At 44.7% G+C, this 13,416-nt stretch overlaps 1 protein-coding gene across 1 annotated transcript in view; it reads right to left on the reverse strand.

The window, feature by feature from the left end:
- The window catches only part of SND1 (staphylococcal nuclease and tudor domain containing 1), a 413,670-nt gene that overhangs the window by 176,774 nt on the left and 223,480 nt on the right, over window positions 1-13,416 (reverse strand). Inside the window, exon 13 of the mRNA XM_074315643.1 lies at window positions 5,635-5,745. Within this exon, the coding sequence (XP_074171744.1) occupies window positions 5,635-5,745 (111 nt within the window). The remainder of the gene's footprint in view (window positions 1-5,634; window positions 5,746-13,416) is intronic.

Below are 13,416 nucleotides of genomic sequence, written 5' to 3' on the forward strand. Positions count from 1 at the left end.
CCCCTAGTTGGTGCTTTTGTTTTTAAAGAAAGGGGATGCTGCAAGCTTTGCTCAATCAGAAAACTGACTCCCCATCGGGGCTGGGGAGAGAAGGCGGCGAGGCAGAGCTGGGACAGGGGCAGGCTCATGCTTGGCTCTCAAAGATGGGGGACAACACCAGTTTTCTTAATCTGCAGTGGGCTGGGCAAGAAATAGAATACACATGAAAAGATGGGAGCGAGCCTGTCCTTTTCTTTTCTCCCAAGATAACCCTAACCTCATTATGTATGTCCAGAATGAATCTAAATTCATTTAAATCTGCTCAGACACTAGACTGTTCAATACAATTGCTTTCCCAGTCAATCTGGGGCATCACTTTCTTTTCTGACTGGATATATCCTATCTTGATGTCACAAAATTTTAAAATTAAGAGGTGTCTTAAAGGAATAAAGCCCCAACTTCTGAACTAACGTAACTTCTGTGTTTTCCTGCCACGGGCCACAGAGTCTGACTGTTTCTAGGAAACCTTAAAATATTGCATTTTTAAAGAAAGGTATTGGTGGCTTTAGAAAAATGCATACAGATAACGTCCTTCAGCTATGGGTGGCCAAGGAACACAGGCGCACAGCCAGGCTTTGATCTGATTCCCGGCATCGCCAGCTTGTCTTCAATGTCCATAAGAAGCTCAACAAAAGCCCCCTTGAAAGACCTCTGCAATGCTGAGGAAATGCACATGCTAGCCTGTTTAGAGTCAAACTGGATGTGTTACACCAAATATACAGGAGATAGTAGACGAGGTCTGACAATTAAGTTCGCGAACTCATCCAAGAGAAAGTGCTGCATACCTCATTGCTGAATATCACTAGGGTCACCTACGAGGTACTCCTCTTGGGAAGCTATGCACTGATGACAGCGCCTAGTCCACCCTTCAAGGCAATTTTGGAACTGTTTTCCTGGAATGGCCATCAGAGCTGTCGTTGTATTACCCTTGATGTCCTGAATGTCATCAAAATGCCTTCCTTTCAGTATTTCCTTTACCTTCGGGTAAATAAAGAAGTCATTGGGGGCCAGATCAGGGGAGTAGAGAGAGTGTTCCAATACAGTTATTTGTTTACTGGCTAAAAACTCCCTTTGCTTTTGTTCATCAGTGAGCTTCTTCGGGACTATTTTTGCACAGAACCTTTCTCATGCCAAGATTTTCAGTTAAGATTTTCCTAACTATTTTTCTATCAATGTTTACTTGGTCTGCTATGCTTCTCACAGATGACGATTTTGACGCACAATTTGAGGAATTTTGCAATGTTTTTGTCCGTTCTGCTTGTTGCTGGCCGTCCTGACCTCTCTTCATCAGTGACGTGTTCTCTCCCCTCAGAAAGACATTTAATGCACTTGTACACTGCCGTTTTCTTCATGGCATTATTACCATAAACTTGGACTAACATGTCCCTGATTTCACTTCCACTCTTGCCCAGTTTAACAAGAAATTTAATGTTTGTTTGTTGTTTTAATTCAAGCTCAAACATTCTCACGATGGCACATAAAAACACGCAACAACAATGAACGCCACTCAGCAAGACACCGCCACACGTCGACACGAACACAGCTGTGAGACACTGACATACCAAGGGCATGAAACCTTACCGAGTGGTTTGTATAGTGCTGCCAATGGAAGCGCATGGTGGGAAGTTTGTGAACGTAATTGTCAGACCTCCTGTGAGAGATTTGGTAACACCTCAGAAAATAAGTAGGGTCCCAATAATGAATCGCTATCTTGGAAATGCCCCAGAAGGAAAGAGAGATTCTCTGAAGGAGTTAAAAATCTCACCTTAAGTTTAGACCACTTGTCAAGGCAAGGAATGTAGCAGGCCAGCTGACTGAGAAATACTGAAGTGAAACAAGAATGGGAAATGTTGGAAAGTCAATATGGAGAAAGAAAAATGAGGATGGTGCAGAAGCGATGTGTCACACTCCCAAAAGAGCCCATATGATGTCTCTAAAAAAGAGAACCAAGTTCAGGAGTGTCACCAAGAAGTGTGGACCAGCTGCTCCTAAGTTCTTTTTACTAAAAATATGAAGGACGCACTCTGGAGTTTCAGAACCCTGGACAGAAACCAAGGGCTGTGCAGTGGAGCCCAGGAGAGAAACAAGGCCTGAGTGTCCACACAGAAATGCCAACTTTATCTTGCCAGGACACAAGGTAATAAGGGAGGAGGCAGCTGATGATACACGACTGAACTAGAAAGGAAAGTCTGCGTGTTGGGAATCGGGGGTTTATTTCTGCTTTAAACAAAAGCGATGTGGCTTCCTCTGGCCGTGCTATGTATCTGCGGCATAATGGGGGTTTCCCAAACTCTGACAGGCGTCTCCATGAGGGAGCCTGGAAGGGTCAGCAAGTTGAACAGACCGCTGAGGTGGTTCGCGCTTGTTCCTGGCACGCAGGTGGATGTGCCTGAAAGCAGTAGGCGAGCTGCACATTGGTATGCCTCTTCCTCTTCAGTCTCACCTGGTCTCCCGATGGGTGCAGAACGTACCACTCCCTAAGCTCCCATCAGATGATGAGAGAGAGGCTGGCAGATCATACCCCCCTTGCAGAGGAATCAGCAGCTGCAGAGCCCTGAGAAAGCTCATCAGAGGGCAGGCAGCTCCGCTAACCCGAGATGTCAGACGAGTTAACAGGCTGCCCTTTCCCAAAAGGTTGCACTATTGCCCTGAAAGGATTAATGGCCCAGCAATGCTCTGGAAAGCAAAGTCAGTGGGGGAACACGTGTACCACTGCCCATATCACGAGTGACAACCAGAGAGGAAAACAGGTATCCAGGGGTCAGGAACCAAGAAATCTGTTGGAATCAACACCCTGGGGTGGGGGTGGGGGGTAGGGACTGAAGAGACCACTGGCCTTGCAATGTTATCTTCAACCACTTATTATTTATACCGAACGAGCTCCAGGATGAATGACTGAGATGAACACAGCAGATGTTGTTAATTCGGCCTTTGCTAAAGCATTAGACACAGTAACTCAAGAAATTTTACTTGGGAAATTAATTCAAATTGGCTCGGTTCAGTATGCAATCACTGAAGATTAAAAATTGGCTGAAGGACGATAAACAAAAGACAGCAAGTCACAGTCCACGCAGTGAGAGACTTGGGGTCAACACCAAAGCCATCTTGTCCAGGGGCTCTGTTCAGGGCCCAGGACGAGTAAACAACTTCTAATGAGATCAGCAGAGGACACTATGCTGGGAGGTAGAGGAGGCCCATTGGCGGGGGCAGAGAATTACAAGGCCGAGTTCAACGGGAAAAAATATCGCTCATCCATTAGGGGAAAACAAGGCTAAACTCCGGTAATAGTCCATAGGCCGGCAAGACACGGGGCAGCAGAAGCATGTGAATGGGGCCTTGACATGCTGTACCGTGACCGCAGCGAGGAAGAACGCTAAGTAACTTGAGGAACGCTCCGAGCTGAAGGCAAACCAAAATAAAGCAGTGTCAGAACATAGGTGGTCTCCAGGGGAGGACGGGGTACAAAAAGGGGGGGTACATTTAGCACTGGAAATATGATTTCATGACTACAAAACCACCATTCCTATCTGGCAGCTGTTCCGGGCTGTCTCAGAGCTTAATTCCTTTCGCTGGGGGTTAGCTTCTAGAAGATGGCACTGGGCCACTGTCCTGGGGCCTGTTGAAGGAAAACGCACTCACACTGCCTGCTGGCCATCTCTCCTAAATCTTTGGGAAGTCTGTATGCCTTATGGCCATGTCTCCCAGGCCTGGGGAAGTAAGTAGTCAATTTCTCTCTTTTTACTCAACCTGCAGCAGTGCAATGACCCCAAACCAGTTTTCCCACCATCAGTCTGAAAACAATGGCTCCACACAATTATGTGCAGACAGTTCACTGCTTTAGCAGGCGAGCATCTTGTTCCACTCCTTCAGCTCAAAACGAGTACTAGACTACAGAGGCTGTTTTCTTCTGAAACCCTACAACTTCAGAACTTTCACTCTGTGCATACTCATTAAACATTAGAGCCCATCACAGTAGCTACTTCCAACAGCCTAATAAGAGCTTGTTGCGGCCTCACTTCCCACAGCAGCTATGCAAATGGTTTTCATGCTTACCTGCCAGTCAGAATTAAATATTCACTAGTAGCAGAGTGAACACAGGGAGGAAAATAGGACTCTAGATTCCGTTGCATTGCTAAGTGCTCCTGCTACTCTAGGAAAGTCTAACCTATGTTTCAAGTGACCCCCATGCTCAGCACTGACCCCTCCCGCTTCCCATCTTAAGTGCACTCTAATCACTGTCCATTTCCTAGAGGAGCTAGGTTATCAAATAGTATTTAAGAGATGGGTGGCCACATTTCCCACCGTGGGTTCTCTCGGCCCAGTTGGCTTGGTGATAGCATAGTCAGGGGGAGAAAAATGAGGAAAAAAGGATTAAGAGAAACACCAATTAGGGATTCTCTACCATATTCTTTTATACCGGCCAGTAACGTGCCCTAAACTCTTTGTGTCCAAGAATCAGGTCCTAGACAGCAGGGCCTATTAGGAAAGCCCACAGGAAAGAATCCCCAAAGCTCTAGCAACCTGACAGACTGAGTTCTCTGCTGCCATTCTGTGTGACAGTCTACACAGGCGCTATCCATCAGGACGTGACATGGTGTGAGAGGTAAATGGCACATATCAGGGCAACGCTCTGGGCCAAAGAGCCAGAGAAGTGATCTCGATGACAAAGTCTGAAATACAGATAACGATGTGCCCAGACCCATCCCTCCCCTAATTACAGGGCAGAACCTGGCAATCACCAAACGTCTAAAACTGAACAAGTCCTCAGTCGCAGAAAAATGGCTGAGTGAGGCAAGTGCCTGCAACCACTTTAAAACAATGGCCATATCTGTGTTGGGACGAAGCGGTCTGCTGAGCTATCCAAGTCAGTTCTGCAATAGTAGCTCAGTTCTTGCTGTTTCCTGGGAAATCTAGGAATCACTCAGCTACCAGCACCACCCAGTGACAGCCGTCTCTGTGAGTAAGAGCCTTGAGGAATGTCACCGGTAAGAAATATTGCCGAGCCGTGCGCATGTCCTTGGGGCAACCAGCCACAGGGATGAAGGACAAAAGGAAAATGTCACAGGGCTTCTCAAATGCTCTCCTGCCAGCTGTCAGAAGTGTGAAAGCAAAACTCATTCCCTAATAAATGTTTTCATTTCCTTTGTACATGACACAAGGTCCAGAGGTGATAAATGGGCGGGGTTGGGGAGCAGAGGCATCAGGAGGTAGGAACCAGAGGCAAATGTCCTACGTACACAGGCGCTTCACCGTGAGTCCCAGGAATGACGCTGCCAGCACGGAGTGTAAGAGTGTCTAACGGAGAACTTTCTCATCTATGATTCAGCTTATAAAATCCACGCACAGAGATCCTATCTAACATACACAGATTACGCAGATTTAAAAAACAAAGGCCCACGTGCACTTAATTAAGGTTAGACAGCAAGTTCGGAGTGTGCTGCTTTTCTTTTTATGGAGGAAAAAAACTGGGATGAAAGGACACAGGTTTCCTTGGCGTCTGAGTTCCCATCACATTCTGCGCAGGGCTATGCAGGACTGAGCCAGAACAAAGTGGGGCCGTGGGTCCCCACGTGTCCCCTGTATCATTCATCTCACCTGGCCTCTGCGGCAAGCAGCTCGTCGTAATGAGAGGATCTTTGATCGTCGTCCTGCCGGTACCTGATCACCGTGGCCAGGCCCTTGCTGACAAGGGCCTCAGCAATGTTTCTGCAACAGAGAAGACAGGTCAGTGAGCACCGGAGGTGCACATGGGGCTCAGTCAACAGTATAATAACACTTAGCACTTGGAGGTCTTAACGTGTCCTGGCAGAGGGGGGAGCAGCCGAGGATGTCAAGACCAATGAGAGGCAAAGCTAAAAAATCGAAAGAAAACGTGGAATAACAAAGTTCCCCAGCTCAGCATTTTTCTGGTTAGTACCGTCAGATGCTATATCAATCCATATGTAAAAACTAGCAGAAAATATCTGTAAGAAGCCCACATTCAGCCAGGCTATTTACGGAGTGTAATAAACAAGCCACTACCCTCAAGAAAAGTCTGCTCTAAAACATCAGGCACACAGATAATAAAAAAATAAAAGAATCACATAAAAGCATGACCTAAATTTCTCCAAATCTCCTTTCTAGCCTATACTATCACTAGAAAATGTCTCGTTCCAGTTTGGCAATGTTAGAAACGGGTTTAACGTCACACTTGGCGTGTTTCTCTCCTCATCAGAAGTCCTGACCGCGGCTTTCCCACCCAATAGGGTTGGGAGGAGGTAAGGCAACGAATGAAGGGGGGAGGAGGGGAAGAGGGGGTATTGTGGTGGACTGAAAGTTCTTCATGACAAATGGCACAAGATTGAGGCACCAAGAACATCAAATCTGAAACGACCAGCTTTGGAGCACAGTGCTTCTAGGACCACAGAATATTCGGCTTAGAATCCTGCTGAAGTCAATTCTCAAATGTGTTGAATCTTCTCTTCACCAGAATAAGAAAGAGGGTGCCAGTATAAGTGACCTATATTTACTAACTGGAGAAGAGCACATAGGAAACGACTCTCGGATGACAGAGGAAGCACATTCGCGTGGTTCCTTCCCATCCCGGAAAGGGACCTGGATATGAAGCAATCATACTGCAAAAACAAATTTTCAAAAATTACCTGTAGCAACTACTGGAAATCAAGAGGCATGATATTACTGGGGAAGAGTGGTGCTTATGTCTTCCTTTGTGTCTGTCATAATTACACCAAAGGCCCCCCTCAAACCATCTGGTTAGCTACCCTGTTGGGAGGGGCTATTCTAAATAATAGGCTACTGTACCATATGTTATGATTAGTGTTGTTTGGAAATGTAGTTAACTCTTAACACACTGGTGTTCTTAGCAACTCAGACTTTGGAAACACTGGGAGCTGAACTAACTAGTCCACGTGCGCGCTTAACCCTTTTGCTGCGACAGTCGGATATATCCGAGTGAATACTTCCATAAATTTTTATACATAAAAATAATGTCATTTATATACAAAGCAGCTCAAATTGTTATTAAATGCATAAAATATCAACTCTTTGTTTTTTTGTGGATTTCTGACACTTTTTTGGGGGAAAAACCCCAAAAAACTTGAAATCAACGCAGTGAAAGAGTTAAGCTACTTAAGGGTTCTCTTTGTCAAAACCCAGGGACTTACTTTTTTAAACGGAGAAGCAAAAGGACAATACGTGCGGTAGGGAAAGGAGGAAAGGACGGCGTGTGTGGCTGGTCCCCCCTCATTATGTGCCCCTCCGCTGCCTGTTTATCTACTGCCAGCACGATATTAATATCTCCAAACTGCCTCGGAATTAGCACTTCTCAAAATCCACCTCCCACAAAGAGGCTGCTTTGCTGGCCACCCTGTCTCCTGAGTCACCGCACACGCGTGCTGGCAAACGCTGTCATTATCACCGAGTTGGGTTTGGCAGCGTGGTGGATGCCAACAGCCCCAAGTCGGCAGCTGTAGACAGTGCTGTATGGTGAGAATTTAATGGAGGGTGTCACCATGAACCCCCAACAGGGCAGGAGAGAGCCTCTACCCACCGAGGAGCCAGAGAGAGGACGGGGGGACAACTGCACTGTGACAAGCTAAAATGCCTTAGCGATTTGAAATGCCAGAGAACAAAGACGTATTTGTTATTGCATTTTGAATTACTGCGCATTGACATTTTATAGTCGATACATGGGGTCTGGAGGAGAAAGCTGGAATGACAAAGCAGGCAAGGAAAAATTCACACAAACAAGCTTTTATATGAAATGCTAGACAGTCTCAGGCAAAACAGCACAAATGTTTCATGATCTATTCCCGTTAATGCCGCTCAAATCAAGTCACAGAGGTAGCGCACACCTGCATGGCTGGCAGAGACCCACGGGCTCAGTCCTTCCCTGTCCCTTCCAGTTGCTGCCCTCTGCTTGCTGTCAGCAAATGTCCAGGAACCAGGTAAGGCCTCGAGCTCCCAACTCCACATCCTGCCCACTGCCTTCCTCTCCTTTCTCTCGGAAGCTTAGAGTGTAGGTCATAAATCTCTTCGCTTCCTATCCCTAACTACTAACTCCAGACTTCCTCTGGAGGAACAGTTGTGTGGAGACTAAAAACACATGAAATAATAACAACAGTCATTACTGGGCATGTACGTTGAACCAGGCAAATGAATCACATCATAGGGATTTCCTTCTTGGTGTGTGTTCTCCTGAGACAACTTACTCACTGTCTATCTTCTGCTGGAAATTATGAGGTCTGAGAGGGTCAGGGCCACCTGTCGTGTCCTGTACCCCAGAGCTTGGCACCACACTTGGCATAAAGTAAACAGCAAACACTTTCTGGATGAAACCATTTAGCTTATTTAGGATACATAACTTTTTCAATGCGGTAAAAATCACAGCACGTTCTTATAATTCTGTTTTAATACAGCCTGAAAATTTTGAGATGCTCTCTGAACTATCAGAAAAACACCTAATCATTTTGGAAATACAGCACTGGAACATTATTTATTGTCCTAAGCATATATTAGCCAAGCTCGACAGGAATAGAATGAAGGACAAAAGCTTTCTACATATGCTTTTGTCTTTCTCCTCCCCATTGTCTAAGACTTGGATTTAAAGAGAATGAAAGGGAGAGAGGGGAAAATGGAATTAGCCTACATCCATGTACTTGACTCTCTCATTCATTTCCTCTGGCTGCTCATGAAGGTCAGAAGAGGGTCCCCCTGGCCAAAGATGGCTCAGAAACGAACACTGGTGTGCGGATCAGTTGCTCAGCAAGAAAAGAGGACACTGAATTATGTGCCATGACATTATGCTGCTTTAGACAAATTTATAAGTTCTGCTTTCTTGAGAGTATCAGTAATTCTACTCCAATTACACGTGTCTGGCTTGAATGGATAATTCACAATAAGCATACAAAGAGGGAACTAACAGCCTTGGAAGTCTAATGGGAAGTCATCTCTCTCTGTATCAGCTGGAAACACAAAGAGAATTAGTGCTGGGGTTGAACTGCTTCTCTGAAGTAAAAAGATAAATTTAAGTTCTATTAAAAGTGAACAGTTTCCATTAGACGTGATCAGCTGGTCCTGATATAAGCACAACCAACACAGATCTCACACACAGGCCTTCTCAAAAGATCTCTGGTAGCTGAAATCTTCCCTCCCACTCGATTCCACAGCAAGCAGGGTGTTTCATAAGCTCATACTTTCCAATTATAAGGTACCTTTGACACCATGGGGTCCTAATATTCTGCCAACATGGAAAAAAGGTGTTCTGTGCCCGTACATGAGGAAACGATTCTTTAACTAGATTTCATTTACAGTAGATAATTGACCACATTTTTGTCAGGCTTCCCCATCCTTCATCTCTCTACCCCAAGACTGGAAGTAACAAACAATATAATGATGGGTCAGATAATTGTCTAAAATTACCTAGATCACTTCACAGTGTGTGTATGTAATTTTGGAACAATCTAAACTTACAGAAACGTTGCATATACTGCACGAAGAACAGGCCCGCCATCTTGGAACCGTTTGAGAGTAAGTAACCGACCTGCTGTACCATCACCCCAGATACTTCAGTGTGCCTTTCCTACAAACCAGGACAGTTTCTATGCAATCAAAAACAATCACTAGAACCAGGATATCAACATGGACAGTTCCTACCGTGTTTTCCCCAAAATAAGACCCAGCGGGACAATCAGCTCTAATGGGTCTTTTGGAGCAAAAATTAATATAAGACCTAATGTAATACCGTACGTAGGAACAAAAGGATCTAGTTCATAGCCGGGTGCTGCATTTAGTTGTCACGTCTCCTTAGTCTGGAACACTTCCTCAGTCTTTCTTAGAATACCATGGCCATGACACGTTGGAAGAGTCCAGGCCGGTTATTTTGGTGTGTCTGGTGTTCCACTGTGACCAGATACGAGCTATGCATCTCTGGCAGGAGCACCACAGAGGAGATGCTGTACTGTTCCCCTAGCCTCTTATGAAGCGACGTAAGTTGCCTAACGAAGTTCACTTTGATCACTTGAGCAGGGTATGTCTACCAGGCTTCTCCATTGTAAACTTGCTCTTTTCCTCTTTATAATTAATAGGTGTTTTGTGAGGAGACACTTTGAACTATATAATTTTTAGCCCTCAAACTCTCAAGTTATTCATCTATTTATTTGGATTGGTATAAACTCCTGGAATCTCATTTTATTCAAAGGCTTACGATCCACTACTATCTTTACTTATTTTGATGCTGAAATTGCTCCCACTTTGCCCAGTGGGAGCCTGGTCAAGCTGGCTTCTGTGTTCTATGGACAGGTCCCCCACCATTTTTTGAGCACTTCCTGCTTTCTGGTATGACACGTTCCCGGCTTATCTTGTGCTGTTTTCTGCAGCTCTGAAACCAGCCATTTATCTAAGTAGCTCACATTTACATCATGATTTCTATACATTTATTTCTATGTCTATAACTATTGAAAACCATGTGTGGCAGTCATAAAAATGTGCCTCTTGGATCTCTGACTGCAGGAAGCATAATTGAGTGACAGTCCTAGCTGCTGTGCTCGGAAATCCATCACTGTTTCAGCCAAGGATATGCTTCCCACCAGCTGCTCCTAGCCGGTGACTGAGCACAGCAGAGGTACGAAGGCAGGCCTATTGCTGAGACTTGGGTCTCCTCTCATGGGCAACTGTGGCTCAAGGACTCCTTGTCAGCTTTGCGGAAACTCTGAGAACTGCCCCATAGCTTAGACTTGTCCAGTTCGATCTTCCTTTTTTCCCTCCCTCCCTTGTCCACAGGGCTAATGCCTGCAGTGCAGTCCAATGGTTCTCCCAGCCTCCAGAGCCTTAAGAAGAGTTTTCCCTAATTAATCTCTTGCATGTTTAGTCCCATCTTGGCATCAGCTTCTTAGAAAACCTGAACCAACTTAGCATGAGTTCACACAGATACCTACAATCCCGATCCAACACTACAATGGTTCATTTCAGTTTTCTTCCTCTCCATATTCATCCCTCCCTCCTCTGATTGTGCGAAACCTAGATTCCATTATTCGTAATATTTTTACTTATAAGAAAAACCTTCCCTACATACACATACATTCACTCACTCATACATTCTGTGACTTCCATGATTTGGTGCCTAACAATAGAGCTAATTTAAAGGGAATATACTACTTAATAAAATAGAACCTGGGTTAAATGGATAAGTATTTCAAAAAGGTGGTCATAGGGCATAATTCTCTCTCTCTCTCTCTCTCTCTCTCTCTCTCTCTCACACACACACACACACACACACACACACCCTCCCTTTCATTCTCCATCAAAAAGAGAACAACAGATAACTCCCAATGGCTCTGGCTTATAGATCTCTATCTAGCTATTTGAGCTTAACATTTTCCACTTAAAAACCATCTACATTTTATCAGTCACTGAGGTGTCCATGGAGAGTATAAAAGCAGAATATTTTCCTTAAGGCAAACAACACATGGGTATGTATTCAGAACAAAGCAAGCCCACAAAGAAATACCTCTACAGTATACTCTACTCAAGGCTAAAGGAAAGTGTTGAAAGATAATTAATTGCTTAATTCATTTCTAACAGTCACAGTATCCATAGCAGTGGCCCGTATCTCACATATGTGCATGCACACGCACGCACACACACGTGTGTGCACATACACACTCCCCACACAATTTCTTTACACTGATGTCAAGGCCCTGTGGTCGAATTTCATAAACTGGGCACAAAATGCACCGCGTGGCCATTCACTACGAGAGACCACGGATCCAACAAGACACGGGCATGCAGCCTGGGCCTCTGTCACCCATGCCCCTCCAATGTCTTTTGCTGGAAAACTGCTTCCACTTCCCTTCCACACTGGCTGTCCCTTCTCCACAAGGACAGGCTTTCTCACAAGTACTGGGATGGAGAGCCCCAGCTACTGGGATCCAATATAGATTTCTAACATACCAGATGGCTCCTCTCACGTCTCCTTAGCTATACAGAGATGCCCTGCTGTGGGGCTGGACCACAGGGAAGCTTCAGGATGCAACAACTTTCTTTGCAACTGGGTTAGAGACAAGCAAGGAAGGAGAGGTCACCACGGGATTCAATAAGGAGGTAAAAGCAAGATGGGAAAACTGTTTTCTTCAGGATAGTAGGTCCACTTTTACTCATACCGTGTTTCCCTGAAAATAAGGCCTAGCCGGACAATCAGCCCTAATGCGTCTTTTGGAGCAAAAATTAATATAAGACCCAGTCTTATTTTAATATAATATAGGACCGGGTCTCATATAATATAGTTAACATAACATAACATAACATAACATAACATAACACCGGGTCTTATATTAATTTTTGCTCCAAAAGATGCATTAGAGCTGATTGTCTGGCTAGGTCTTATTTTCGGGGAAATACGGTACATATGAAAAATTTGGGCTTTCCACTCTAAAAGATGCTAAAAAAGTGGGGAAAATGGTTAACAGGTAACAGCCCCCAAAGCCTTTCTTCTCTACAAGTTCACAGGAAGCTCTTTAATATCCACGCTCTTTGAGGCGGGAACCTGACAATTCAGGCTTGAGACAGACTTGGCTTTTTTAGGCTGAGAAAATAAGCTTGTAAAAGACAAGAGTGAAATTCTAGGTGAGATGGAGCTGTAGACAATGGGCAATAAACAAATATCTTTTATTAAGTTACTGTTTTTCAACCAGGCCTCAAACTGGGAAAAATCCTACAGAGCAATAGGTAGCTGCTTTCAAATGCTTGTATGATAATGTCTCCAAGGGGTCGCACGTGACCTTTCCTACCCAGGGGCTTTTATGCTCTCATCTCCAGTGATTGAATTCTCATGAATCTGGAGCAATGATTTTCCCATTTTTTTCTTAAAACGCATCCAGGAGGTGCTTCCCACATAAGCAAGCAGCACATGTAGACTGGAGATTTTGTTTTAGAAGCATCAGTAATTAGAAACATCAGAGGTGGCGTAACGTCCTTGATAGATTTACCAAATCTCTCTCCTACTGTCTTCCCTATTTTCTCACTTCTCCCTTGAACTCACGTAAAATTCTAAGAATAACTTAAAATCAATTATTTGGATCTTTTTACTCTTATCTTATTCTTTATCTCTTTAACAAGTCTTGTTGCCAGGATAGTCACCAGCGGATCTGAACAGTGGCTAGAGACTTTCCCAGAATGCATGGCAGATTGAAAACAAAGAGGAGATTCAAATGCCTTGATGTGCCTAGTTAGATTTTATAAACTAGGATGAAATTAGGGGGAGAATCAATGATTAGCTAGGACAAATAGAGTCTTAGGGCAGAAAACCCCTGCTCCAGGCTCTGAGAGCCAAAGGGAAGTGGTTTTGACAACCCACTAGCCCAGCTGTGGTTATACTGAACG

This window comes from Rhinolophus sinicus, linkage group LG11, assembly GCF_036562045.2.
Source record: "Rhinolophus sinicus isolate RSC01 linkage group LG11, ASM3656204v1, whole genome shotgun sequence".
Lineage (NCBI taxonomy): Eukaryota > Metazoa > Chordata > Mammalia > Chiroptera > Rhinolophidae > Rhinolophus > Rhinolophus sinicus.